General features: G+C 36.2%; 1 protein-coding gene across 1 annotated transcript in view; it reads right to left on the bottom strand.

The window, feature by feature from the left end:
* Nucleotides 1–11,942, bottom strand: part of LOC101886021 (NACHT, LRR and PYD domains-containing protein 3-like) — a 43,197-nt gene extending 31,255 nt beyond the window's left edge. Inside the window, exons 1-7 of the mRNA XM_073948304.1 lie at nt 11,914–11,942; nt 10,920–11,001; nt 7,050–7,154; nt 5,163–6,829; nt 4,865–5,117; nt 1,721–1,894; nt 780–953 (exon numbers count right to left, since the gene is read on the bottom strand). Of these exons, the coding sequence (XP_073804405.1) occupies nt 780–953; nt 1,721–1,894; nt 4,865–5,117; nt 5,163–6,829; nt 7,050–7,154; nt 10,920–10,963 (2,417 nt within the window). The 5' untranslated portion in view covers nt 10,964–11,001; nt 11,914–11,942. The remainder of the gene's footprint in view (nt 1–779; nt 954–1,720; nt 1,895–4,864; nt 5,118–5,162; nt 6,830–7,049; nt 7,155–10,919; nt 11,002–11,913) is intronic.
* Nucleotides 11,943–14,634: the final 2,692 nt, after the last annotated feature.

Below are 14,634 nucleotides of genomic sequence, written 5' to 3'. Positions count from 1 at the left end.
ATATTTATGAACCTGCAAAATGCAAATGATCAGAGCCTGTCAAACCTGCTCCAATAAACCAATTCACAGATAAACTATAAATATAATCATTAAAAATATAAAATATAAATAAAGATTTAGAGGTAATTAAATAAAATAATCATTAAAATACACTGATTTCCTGAACTGTTTAAGAAAAAGAGCAACTTTCTTTTGAGAAGAAGCATTTTGTAGTTTCTCCACTAATGCTCTTAAATATATCTGGACATTTCCATCTCAATCTAAACACTTTTTAATGTTGTAGAGTGGAGAATCATTTACCTCAGTGTCTCCAGTTTACAGTGTTGACTCTTCAGTCCATCAAAGAGAAGCTTCACTCCTGAATCCTGCAGGTCATTGTTACTCAGGTCCAGCTCTCTCAGCACACAGTTTGAGGATTGTAGAGCTGAAGACAAACTCTTACAGTACTGAACATTAAGATTACACATGGCCAGTCTGAAAGAAAAAAAAAATCAAAATGACTGTGTAATTTTTAGTAAGATCTTTAATGCAATACATAATTATAATCCATCCATCCATCCATCTAACAATCTACAGAAAGAAACGTCTCGAGTCTGGACATTTTGCAGTTTACTCAGTAAAGCTTTTGAATATATTTTTACAAACATACATTAGTACAGCTATGATTAAAATCACAACCCTGTAAATGTTTTGTTTCTTCTTCTGCCAATCCACTGAATGGGGCTCCACATCAGGTAACCCAATATGAAACTGTATCTGTTGAGTGGAGAATCATTTACCTCAGTGTCTCCAGTTTACAGTGTTGACTCTTCAGTCCATCAGAGAGCTTCTTCACTCCTGAATCCTGCAGGCCATTGATACTCAGGTCCAGCTCTCTCAGCACACAGTTTGAGGATTGTAGAGCTGAAGACAAACTCTCACAGCACTCAACAGTGAGTTTACAGTCCTGTAGCCTGTGTAGAGGACAGTAAAAGACACTGTATTATTGTGTGTGAGTGTGATGTAATTATTGAAGTGTCTATAATGAGTGATTTCTCCTCATAGGGAAAAGGAAAAGACTCCTTTAACTTTTCAGAGTTGCTTTGATGGTCACAAGGAGGAAGATCAAACATTTGTATTTCATTATTACATAAACTTTATAAAGAGAAGATCTCTGGACCAAAATGAGTCGGTCAGACAGATTTAGTTTTTTTTGCTATTTCTGTTCTTATATTTCTGATATTTCAAATCCATTCAGATACTCATATTTATTAAACAAAGCAAGACTCTCATATAATATTAACAGACAGAAAATATGACTTTACAAACTGTATTGCAAATAAATCACATCAGCATCTTCATATTAGTCAATAATATTCCTGAAATGAATATAAAACTGACTGAATATAACTTTACACACATGAACATCAGTAAATAAAAAGACTCAGTGATGGGCTGAACATCTGCAGAAACACAGCTCATTTAGAGACGCCCCAAAAACACCAAAGAACACCAATAAATGATCATTTCAGCAGAAATGACACTAAAGAGCAATATTATATCTGATATAAACAGGGTTTCTCATATTTGACCTCACATTAAATATGAAATATTCACAATAAATAAACAGAAATAAAATACATCACAGCATATGCTCATTACCTCATCAGACTTTACAGCATTTCACAATGTAAAAGTCATTTGTGGCAGCATTTATTTGATGGAAATGTTTTTATTTTACCTCAGTGTCTCCAGTTTACAGTGTTGACTCTTCAGTCCATCAGAGAGAAGTTTCACTCCTGAATCCTGCAGGTCATTGTTACTCAGGTCCAGCTCTCTCAGCACACAGTTTGAGGATTGTAGAGCTGAAGACAAACTCTCACAGCACTGAACAGTGAGATTACAGCGCTGTAGTCTGTGTAGAGGACAAAGAGCAACAAAATCAGCAGTAAGAAATGAGCAGTGTTGTGTTCATGAGTCCAGTCTACAGTGATAAAAGCAACACTGGAAATAAACTATATATATATATATATATATATATATATATATATATATATATATATATATATATATATATATATATATATATACACTGCTCAAACAATAAAGGGAACACTAAAATAACACATCCTAGATCTGAATGAATGAAATATTCTTATTAAATACTTTGTTCTTTACACAGTTGAATGTGCTGACAACAAAATCACACAGACATGATCACTGGAAATTAAATGTATTAACCCATGGAGGACTGGATTAGTAGTCACACTCAAAACTGTAATGATCTGCAGGAATTACTGACACACTCCAGACTAAGGATGCACGATATATTGGCGCCTATATCGTTATCGGCCGATAAACGCTATTTTTAAGATTATCGTTATCGATCCGATGTCTTAATTAGGCCGATATATTTAAGCCGATAAATTAATTGTACAGACCTGTGTGCCGCGCTCGCGTGGGCGGAACATGTTCATACTTGTCCAGTGCACTATAATGGATCTCTCCTTACACTGTTTATTCCTTCAAAGTCTGTCCTTTCTTCACGTGGCATTGCTGTGAGTTAATAACTCAGTAAGTAACCACGTTCCTCATCATTGTAGATATGCTTGATTGAGAGTCATTGTGTATTTTGCTTTAAATCGCCTCAGGAGTAATATTACATGTGGAAACCTTTCCTGCTCCGTCTCTTTGTTGTGTTAGAGATATCAGGGGAGATTCACTTATTACTCCAGGGCAGAATAATGTTAGTTTCGGGGTGAACTCTCTTCGTTGCAGCTGGTGAATTAAAGAGGACATATGTAACTTGGTCCAAAATATTTATTACTTTCCGTGTGGTACAACAAATAAGCCACCAAAGAGGGAACATCACAGAAAATGGTCTCATTGTGAAAAAAACGCTCCTCTTTTCTCTCTCCTGTCTCACAAACACCCCAAACTGCAGCCCAGTCCCGTTGAAGGACCCGCACATTTTACAACACGTGTAAACATAATGGTTGTTTGTAATCTGATTATTTGTTATTATTAACGCGTTGCTGGTCATGTGTTGTTGATGTAAGAAAGTATTCAGTTTGATCGGAATGTTCATATTGATTATAACGAGCTCGCGTGAGAGCTGTCACCGTGCACACACACACACACACACACACACACACACTGTAGCACCGTACCACGGGGGAGAGGTGAGAGAGGTGAATCCAGTCAAAGGGGCTCTTAACTAGCCGCTTATTCTGTCTTTATATTCTGCTCTGTGTTTGTCATAAAGTCAGCTCAATGCAGGTTTTGTATCAAATCTGACTCTGATGGCAGCTCTGCTTCTACAGTTGAGTAAAACTCTCAGCGGTTTATCATAAACTTTTCATCGATCATTTTCCTGCGATTGACGGCAAGAACGAGCGCAGAAATGTTGTCTGATTAACAAGCAGCACCTACATGTGACATGTCAAAACGCCAAATAGGATGAATCTGTGCCGCATTTTCTAAACGTACTCTCTGTATTTAGCTGTTCGCTTGTACGGTGGCTCTGAACTGTCAAAACACCTCTGATAAAGGCTTTTTCGGACATGACATATTTGTAGATGTGTACATCACTGTAACATGTTTTATTCATGACCATTTGAGCTGGTTTCAGTCCTTAGCTCTTTCATTTTCATCTTATTTAAATATATTTAACTTGCTTGTCAATTAAATACCATTTTGTTATTTAAACTATTATTTTTATGCAACAATCAACTTGCATGTTAATTTGCTATGAAGAAAAGAAAATAATTTTTTGCATGCTGATTTATGTGAAATCGTGAATATAGGTCTATAATCACCTTGTAACTTTGAAGTTTTAGCTTTTTTGCTTTGAGTATAGACTATTCAGTTCATAAGAGCAGTTCAATCTTTTATGAACTTTGCTGTATAAAAATATAACATTCATTCTTTCATTTTCTTGTCGGCTTAGTCCCTTTATTAATCCGGGGTCGCCACAGCGGAATGAACCGCCAACTTATCCAGCAAGTTCATCAGCGGATGCCCTTCCAGCTGCAACCCATCTCTGGGAAAAATTTTTAAAAATATATATATATATAACAATTTTAAATACTTATAATTATCGGCATATATATATCGGCTATCGGCCCCCAAGTCTGAAGAATTATCGGTTATCGGTATCAGCCAAAAAATCCATATCGGTGCATCCCTACTCCAGACACATGGACATTTTCAGAACAAGAATATTTATTTCATTTAAAATAAACAATTTATTTATTTATTTAATCTACATTAAACTAAACCTGTATTTCCCCATTCATATGACTGTAATGAATTATTGAACAGATTATTAATAACTAATCAGAGAGCATTTTACTGAGCTCAGTGTAAAGTTTAGTGTTTAGGCCTACAGTAAATGTAATATTAGAGGCATGTCTGCGGCGAGACGGCAATACTGTGTCTAAAATTACACTATTTCTCTGATCAGAAAACAAACACAATTATCCAAGAGCAACACTGTGTTACATTTGAGCAAATACACATCAACAAATGTCCTATTCAGCTGGAGGAGCACAGGGATTTACAGGGATTTGAGTTATTTTCCAGGATAAACTGTAAAGCAAATGAAGTAGATTATTAAATAAGTACAAATGTTGTTTGTGTGAGTAAAAAGTCAAAAAAAGTTTGTTAAATACGTTTAGAAATGATGAAATAAATGAGAAAATAAGGAAACAGAACACTGCCGCCGCGTCCCCATGCAGTAATATGGTGTATCAGCGATCTCACAGGGGGACGATATGGCCAGCTAAAGATTTTCTGTTAAAGCAGGGCAGTGATTCACTAAACTGATCTGAGTCTTCAGTGCAGACTGATGTGTGTCTTCTGTGATCAATCAATGAATACTCACAGAGCTCTTCTGCAGTTTCTCACAGCTGCTGTCAGTCTCCGTCTTCCCTCAGCTGATGTGTTGAATTTATTAAAGTCTAACTCATCCAGCGGCTCCTCTGACATCTCAATCATGTAGGAGATTGTTGAGCAGTGAGCAGGAGAGAGTCTCTCCTCTGAGTGTTTGTCTGATTTCACAAACTCCTGAATCTCTCTGGCCAGAGTCTGATCTTTCACCTCCAGCAGACAGAGGAACAGATTGATGGATCTTTCAGCTGAGAGATTTTTCGTCTTCTGAAACAGTCTGATGGGTCTTTTACCTGAGAGTTCATCATCTGTCTTGATCTTGTCTTTAATGTACTGTGTTATTTCTCTGATGTTCTCTGAGCTCTCCTCTGTGTGTGTCAGCAGATCCTGGAAGAGTCTCTGATTGGACTCCAGTGAGACGCCCAGCAGGAACCGCAGGAACAGATCCAGATGACCATTACTACTCCTGACAGCTTTATATACTGCTGAACTGAGCAGATTATACAGAGACTTCTCAGAGCTGGACTGTAAATATTGATCATATGAATATTCACTGTCATAATCATCTAAATATTCTCTCTCATAAATCCCCCTCAGCGGTTCTCTGTTCTCTGTTAAATGGCAGTAAAACACAAAGAAAGCAGCCAGAAACTCCTGAAAGCTGAGATGGATGAAGCTGTAGACTTTCCTCTGATGAATCACAGATTCCTCCTTGAAGATCTCAGTGCAGATCCCAGAATACACCAAGGCATCAGTGACGTCTATGCCGCTCTCAATCAGGTCCTCCTCATAGAACATCACATTGCCCTTCATCAGCTGTCTGAAAGCCACTTCAGCAAGTTTTAGGATCACTCCTCTGTTGGACTGCAGGAGTTTCTCTGGATCTCTCTCTTCATACTTCTGCTTCCTCATGTTGATCTGAATCAGCAGGAAGTGGATGTACATCTCAGTCAGAGTTTGAGGGATTTCTGCACTCACATCTTCTTCCAGGAGCTTCTGAAGCACAGTGGAGGAGATCCAGCAGAAGACGGGTATGTGGCACATGATCTGGAGGCTTCTTGTTCTTCTGATGTGGGAGATGATTCTGCTGGCTTGATGCTCGTCGCTGATTCTCTTCCTGAAATATTCCTCCTTCTGAGGCTCAGTGAATCCCTGAATTTCTGTCAGACGGTTGATGTATGTGGAGGGGATCTGATGGGCTGCTGCTGGTCTGGAGGTGATCCAGATGAGAGCAGAGGGAAGCAGATCTCCTTTCAGGAGGCTCCACATCAACACAGCCACTGATGAAGATTCAGTCACAGCACAAACTTTCTGTCTATCTAAAAAGTTGAGTGTGATTCTGCTTTCATCCAGACCATCAAAGATGAACACAACTCTACACTGCTCATAAATCTTGGGCTCCAGATCTTTAAGTTCAGGATGAAAGTCCAGCAGAAGTCTGTGAAGACTGTACTGATGATCTTTGATCAAGTTCAGCTCTCGAAATGGAAGCACAAACATGAAATCTACATCCTGATTGGCTTTTCCCTCGGCCCAGTCCAGAATAAACTTCTGCACAGAGACAGTTTTCCCGATTCCAGCGATGCCTTTAGTGAGAACAGTCTTGATCTGGGCTTTCTCCTTCTTGATCTTCTCCTCATGTCCTGCTCCAGCTGAGGATTTAAAGATGTCATTGCAGTAGACTGGAGTGTGTTGTGAGGGTTTTGTTCTGGCTCTTTTCTCCATCTGTAAAACCTCATGTTCTTCATTCACTTCTTCACTCTCTCCTTCTATGATGTAGAGCTGTGTGTAGATCCTGTTCAGGAGGGTTTGAGTCTCTCCATGGTTGATTCCCTCAAATAATCTCTCATACTTGTTCTTCATGCTGGTTTTGTGCTGCTCTTTGACTCTCTGAAGTTCATCATGTTCTGGTTGGAGTGAATCCTGCTGAAGGTCTCCAGTCTGATCATCTCTATCCACACTGCAGGATCAACAACAACACAAAGAGTCAATGAGTAGACCCCATCGTTTTGCCTCTTGCCTCAAAAATTATGTAAAAAAGGCGAAGACATCCAAGAAAGCCAACATTAAAGAACACAATTTATTAAAGAGACTATTGTAAACATATTAAGTATAATAAAAATGTCCAGATGAATACTGTAACAGTCCATGTGTGATAAATAATGTACAACACAAAATACCTTCGGGCAGATGATGGTGTTTTCTCACTGAAGTTTGGTGGATAGCCCATTGAACAGTCACTCTTCATAGACACAGAGATGGACACACATGATCTTGATCTTACACTGCACACAAAAACACACCAGAGGGAAAGAAACGTCACAACCTCAAGGTGTTGTTCAAGCTGTAAGATAACTCTTTAATGTGTTAATTTTAGATCTAAATAGCTATCAGATTATTTGTTAAACTCTTCTAAATATGTGAATCCCAGTCCAACACTCCCACTTGTGTCTCCTGCTTTCAAAGTTTTTAATTGAATTCAATATTCATATTAAATATATTCACGTGGAGTTTACTCACAGATCTGTGCATTCTCCCGTCACGTTATTATTTTTAAATTCTTTTCTTCTTTTTTTCCCTCTTTTCTTTTTGCTAATTCTGCAGCAGAATTTCTGCAGAATGATTTATGTAAGTGTTGTAATATCGTACCTAAATCATAATCGTATCATAACTAAAAATTTAATATATGAAATAAAAATATAAATTTTTAAAGTTTTATCTAATGTTTACAATGCTAATCCATTTAGATCCACATATATGGTAAACAACTCAAGTCTCTCATGTAATATTGACTAAAAGACAAAAAATATTACTTTAAAACTGTACTGTAAATTAATCAAATATACATTTTTTATATTAGTCAATAATATTACTGAAATTAATTTAAAAACTGAACAAATACAAATGTACACACATTTACACTAGTAAATAAATAGACTCAGTGCTGGGCTAAAAACCTGCGTATTTCTGCACACACAGATTGTGTGTGGATCTACACAGCAAATTCATTGGTGTTAAATTTCAAGTGTTGTGGTAATTCAGAGTAAAGTGTTAAAATTCTAGAGTTAGATAAAGGTAAAATAACCCTCTCGGCGTTAGAAGCTGATTTGCCTCCTTGTCATACAGAGTAACATGTATCTACCTTTGTAGAAAACCCTTGTATTTGAGAAACTAATCAGAGTGTCTGAAATCTCGCCACACCCTCATTCACCTGGCCCTTAAATTAGTCAATTAGTTTAGTCCACTAGACAGAGTGAATGACCACAAATAAGTGAATTCAGACACCTGCTGTTGAACACCTGCTGTTAACAAGCACAATCACTGAAGGAATAAGAAATTGAAGGAAGAAATAAAACTACAGACACAGCCTCACACCAAACCAACTGAATTAAAACAGAGGATTAAACAACTCCATTAAATAATAGCATAAGCAGCTTCACTGATTACAGTTTGACTTCATTTCTGTAAGAATATTTTTTTTTATTAAAAATATTTCATTTGACCTCACCATCATGGAGATCAGAGGCTGCTTATTTGAGCTCTTGAAGCTTTACGCTTATATCCTAATGTTTCTCTGACTGTTATAACTGTGTTTCTAAAACTCATCAGCTATAGCAAAAAAGATTAAGAAAAACTATACTGTTTGAGATTAATTGTTATATATATATTTTCAGGTGTTTAATAAGATGATTCATAAAAATATGCAAATATAGTTTACATATAAAACTGCATGGGACAATACTTCTGGCAGTCTGCTGCTCTTCATAGAAGATTCAACAAACAATTAGGATGCAATTAATAATTAGAGTATCATGCACTAAACATTCAAGCTCCAGCATGTGCATTATGACACACAGGCATCAAGAATCAGGACATGAACCTCAACCGTGGTTGCTAAAAAAAAAAAAAAAGCTGCATAGTTCATGCCAGCATAGTACAAAGCTCCCAGCATGCATTGCAGCATGAATAAATTATGCAGCTTTATGTTCTTACAATCTCTTTATTTTCCTTTATTTTGTGTTGTTTTTGGGAGGTGATATTTCAGTTTTTTTTATTTTTTTGTTTGTCACCATTATTGAGATTCAAAGACTAATTGTTGATGTCTGTGTGTTTTTAGGTTGTGCCATAGATCAAACATTCTCATTGTAAATATTGGTTTTATTTTTTTTATATTATTGGAGCTTCAGTGGTTTCATTTATGTATATCATTTATTTCTCACACATAACTAATATGGTATTGATTTAGAAAACAAGCAGGAAAGGATGGCTATGTTATCACAAATAACCTCCTCAGATTGATACTTTTATTTTGGCTTTCCATGCTATATGTATAAATAGTGTAATTAACACTAACTGTAGCAGTCAAAATAAAAGACATTTATAGCAAGTAGTTGAAGAGCCTGACTAAAGCAGACTCTGTCCTCCATCATGGTGACTTCAAATGACATCAGAAATTTTATTAAGAGCTTTTGTTCATATGACAGAAATAAAGTCACTGGTCAGTAATAGGTGAAGCTCCATGATAAGTTGTTTAATGTGATGAGTTTTTTTTTTAAAGATGTTGAAAAATAACATTTTTTATTGTGTAATTTGTTTTATTTTTATTGATTATTATTTTATTTAGAGTTTTATTCTCAGTTGATTTCATCTTTGGTTTTGGCTTGTGTTTTTCTGTACTTCAGTGATTCTGCTTGTTAACAGTTGTTCATCAATAATTCTCAATCCTCCTTTAATTAGACACTTAATTGTCTTATTAACTTCACTGTCTAAGTGTTCAGCCCTCTGTAGTGAGGACACTAGTGAGGATTTTGCTCTGGAATTTAAGGCTTACGTGTGTTCGAATGAAAAATACAGACTATGGGATTTGTTTTTAACAGAAATATTCTGGAAACTGAATTTACGAATGTAAAATGTTGAAAACAGCAGATTACTGGCAACCACTGCTGCCAGTATTTTGACATATACTTAACAGATATTTTACACAATAAGAATTTGCTAATTAACACTCTGAGTGTTAAAAATTTTAACACTTTCAAAAGTGTTATTTTAACACTTATAGTGGTTCCCATATAAACACTGAGGGAGTGTTAATTTTAATTCTAAGGTAGTTAAATCTACCAAATCTAAAATTTGCAGTGTGAGTTCGATAAAAAATACAGACTGTTGAATGTGTTTTTAACAGAAATATTCTGTAAACTGAATTTATGAATGTTAAAAACAGCAGATTACTGGCAACCACAGCTGCTGGTATTTTTCCGTAAAATCTAAAAATGAAAGAAAAAAAGAAAAACAGCTAAACAGTTTTTGTGTCACCATTGTGGAGGATAGTAGCGTCTCTGTTCAAGTCCGAGATGAACTAAAAGTATTAGATGTTATGCTGCAGCTTCTTTTGTTTAAAGGTAACTGTGTAGTTACTAATGCAGTCAAAATCTGTTTGCTAATTGCAATCACACACGAAAACATTATTGCATCCAAAGACTATACATTTTTTTGCATTAAGCTATAATTTTGTAAACTGAACATTGTATCAGTTCATGAAATATGGTTATTTTTTGTAAATTTATTCAGTTATATAAAACTTCCATGTTTTTCACAGAAAGATTCTGGCAACCACAGCTGCTGGTATTTTTTCGGAAATGTAACAGATATTTTACACAATAAGAGTTTGCTAATTAACACTTTCTTGGTGTTGACAATGTTAACACTTTCAAAAGTGTTATTTTTAACACTTATAGTGGTTCCCATATAAACTCTGAGGGAGTGTTAATTTTAACTCCAAGGTAGTTAAATCTACTATCTAAAATTTGCAGTGTAGCTATTACTAACAACGGAAATATATGATAAGTTTATTATACTAAGTTTTTAATGTATATATAAAAAAATCACAAGGTGCAAGTGGTGAACAGTGTGATTTGTTGTTTTTTCAGATCAGCACAACTGTAATTTTCATGTTTTGTGCCAGGCAATAGCAACACAAATAAGTGCATTGTTGTTGGTCTTTGTTCTTCAGAGAAAATGTTGAAATAATGGTGTAAAAACAGAGTCAATACCTGTGTTTCTCTGAGAGAGAGTCCTTTACTCGCTCCTCTGCCATACTGCAGCTAAAACACCAATGCAGACATTAGCAGAGCTCTGAGGAAACAATCACACACACACACACACACACACACACACATATATATATATATATATATATATATATATATATATATATATATATATATGTCCTTAACATGAATGCAGTTGGTTTAACCCCTGATCTGACATTCCAGGTGTTTTACATGGATTTATGATAAATGCATGTTATATAGAGTTTATCAAGAGAAGTTCAGGTTTAGCCAATTATTGATTTAGTTAGTATTAAAGTGTCTCTCTACTAAAGAGGCTCTTTGGTTAATGAGTTACTCTGACAGTAAAGGGTTAAATGCAGTGTTGTTTAAGGATCGTCAGCTTGTTGTTTTTCAGCAGCTTTCTTCCTGTTCAACTGGAAGGTCTGCTTTAACTTTACTTTTGATTTCGTGACTCTAAATGTTTAGAGTTATATTTAATGCTGAATTATTGGAAACTGAGTCAGTCTGATATAGAAGAGAATAAACACTTTAAAGGGATTAATAATAAAGCTTTTAGACACAGTGTTTAAATGAATAAAGGTAAAGTTGGTTTTACACATTCAGACTTTCCCCTTAATAATATAATTTCATAAAAGTATTATTTGCAACCTCTAAATAGCGAAATCATATTAGCAGCCAATGACTATCAAAGTACAACAATGTTTAGTCAAATAAACAGTGTTAATGTTGTTTTTAATTCATTACCAAACGAATATTTAAAGTAACATGGTAAACAATATAGAGACTTCTCAATGAATGAATGTGTGAATATAAAAACAACTTTACCTCTATTTTAAATGACCGTGTTTGACTCAGTGTTTAATCTGTGTTTGAGGATTTGATCTTTAGGATCAGACATTTAAATCACACTCACACATATAAAACCCCTTTATCATCTCCACAAATAAGCGTAATGTAGTAGTGTTAAACTCACATGCAGAAGTACAGACGCTCTTGTGCAGAAGGAACACAATCTGAGCTCTTTCACTCTTTCACTTAACTAAAACACACCTGTGTGATCTACAGGTATATCCTGAAATATTATTGGCTCCACCGAGTGACACTGACATGAATATTCATGAGATTCTCCTGATTGTGGGCGTGTCCTGAAGACAACACACAAACCACTGGAGCTGAAGATATCTGTGCAGCTTCTCTGAGCACAAGTGTGCTAAAGGAATATTGAAAAAATAGTATATATATATATATATATATATATATATATATATATATATATATTTATAAATATGTATATGAACAATATCACATGAGTAGCAGTGCGATATGGCTGTATATCGGCACTGGTGGGAGGCGTGCGTTGGCACAAGGCTGCTGGCCGAATGCCTTAGTGCCCCCACCAGTGCCGATATACAGCCATATAGCACTGCTACTCGTGTGATATTGCGTTTATACAACAGTTTGATGGCATAATTGTGTATATAAAAACAAAATCAAACATGGAGAGTCTCTAAAATCCTTTTGTATGAGGAACTACTTTCTTCCGCCTTGGATTCAAATCATAAGTTGACAGTTAAACAGCCGAGCATGCATCTTTTAAACTTTAGGGGCTCTATTTTGACGGTCCATGCGCAGAGCGCAAAACGCAGGGCGCAAACGCTTTCAGGGCGTGTCAGGATGCGTTTTTGCTAATTTAAGGACGGGAAATCTGCCTTGCGCTGTGGCGCATGGTCTAAAAGGGTTGAGTTTATTTTCTTAATGAGTTATAGGTGTGTTTTGAGAATAAAGAAATTAGGGTCTCATCTCCCATTCCCTTTAAGAGTCAGCTGCGTCACGCCAAGAGCGCATTCGCTATTTACAGGACACAAAGTAAGTCTAAGTGGAAAAAATTAGCATTTCACAAGCAAACAGTTAACAGTTTTTAACAGAAAACTGTTAAACAGAGCATCTACTGCGTGAGAATGAGAGATAATGGAACGTTTGAGGTTACAGAAGTAACCCTTCGTTCCCCGAGGAGGGCAACGGAAGTGCTATACAGTGGATTTGATCTTGGAAAATACACGTATGGGAGGATTCGGTTCAGAAGCTACTTGTCTGAAAGAGTATTGAACGGGCCAATGAATGCAGTGAATTGGCAGCGTAAGCTTGCGCATGTGTGCTTCATTGCCAATTATCCTAGCATATAAGCACACCTGGAGCGAGTAAACGCCATCCTTTTAAGCGGAAGAGACTTTCTAACAGCTAAGGGACAGTCATTATGGCGACGGAGTATAGCACTTCGGTTCCCCTCCTCGGGGAACGAAGGGTTACTTCTGTAACCTCAAACGTTCCCCTTTGGTTGGGGAACTTCAGTGCTATACAGTGGATTTGATCTTGGAAAATACACGTATGGGAGAACTATGGAAAACGCCATAATGACTGCTCCTCACCAACGCCCCCGATAAGGGGATAGTCAAGCAAACGTGACGCACCCACATCATGGGAGGCGCAGTCCTCCAACGTGTCCCTGGCCCTAATTTATCCCACTTCAACAGAAGTTTTACGGATTTAGATATAGTTTTTGGGAAGTCGTGAGCGTCTAGATAATTCTAGGAAATACGACAGTACGTTGGGTAGTGTGCAATCCCGATAAGGAGGACGCTGCGGAGGCCATCCACTAACCAAAGGGGCCCTTACAAAAAAAACCCCGCAGTAATCCTGCAGGAATTTCATACAGGTTTCCTACAGGATTTTTAGCTTATTTTTCTCTTGGAATACCTGCAGGAATTTTATGAAGGAAATTTTAAGAAGGAAATTTATGAAGGAAATTTATGCAGGGATTATTCCTGCAGGAATTACAATCCTACAGGTCTATTAAAATATACAGTTCCTGCAAGATTATTGTGCAGGATAGATATGAAGTTAGAGAAATTTCACAATGAATCAATGTATTTTCACAAATTATTTATTAAAATTGTTAAAAAAAAATAAATAAATAAAAAGTAGACCAGAATCCAATGAACAGGCTGCGTTTACTCCATTTTCCTAAAAAAAAAAAAAAAAAAAAAGTTTCCTGTAAGTGGTAGAGTTGGTGTAGGGCAGAATACAGTCTGTACAGTATAAAAACCATTACAGCTATGAAGAATCCCCATAAACAACCAATGGACCCTTTTCACAAGACTGTTATGATGTGTTGTTAAAGATCATCTGCATCCTAAATACCTTAAAGTTTTTAATATTTAGATTTTTTTAACTTATGTACATTTACATTCATTTATGTATAATACAATCTTTATGTCAAATTAAAAAAAAAACAATGCGAGGAGTATCTAATGAAGTGTCTATGGGGACAGGACAGTAAATTTGACATTGTTTTCTTCAGCAAATAGAATTGTAAAAAAAAAAAAAAAGTCGTTGTACTCTCTCATTCACTGCGCTCGGAGTTTACCAATTATGATGATTTCAGCTGCTAAAAAACACGCAAATGTGAAAAGGGTCCATACAAGTGTGTGTGTGTGTGTGTGTGTGTGTGTGTGTGTGCGTGTGTGCACAAATTATTACATTACTTGTAACTTGTGCTCATCATTTACTTTTTCCCTTAGTGCTGCTCTGATAAATTTTATTGGTACGTTTGGAAACTTCTTCTGTACTACGTCTGTAAATTCCCCTCTTCTGAATATCCTCCTCCTGAGAGTTTCTTTGTTCTCTAAAGAGAAAG

Source organism: Danio rerio, chromosome 4, assembly GCF_049306965.1.
Source record: "Danio rerio strain Tuebingen ecotype United States chromosome 4, GRCz12tu, whole genome shotgun sequence".
In the NCBI taxonomy this organism is placed as follows: Eukaryota; Metazoa; Chordata; class Actinopteri; order Cypriniformes; family Danionidae; genus Danio; species Danio rerio.
The sequence above is the reverse complement of the archived record's forward strand: the minus strand, read 5'-3'. Positions and strand labels throughout refer to the sequence as shown.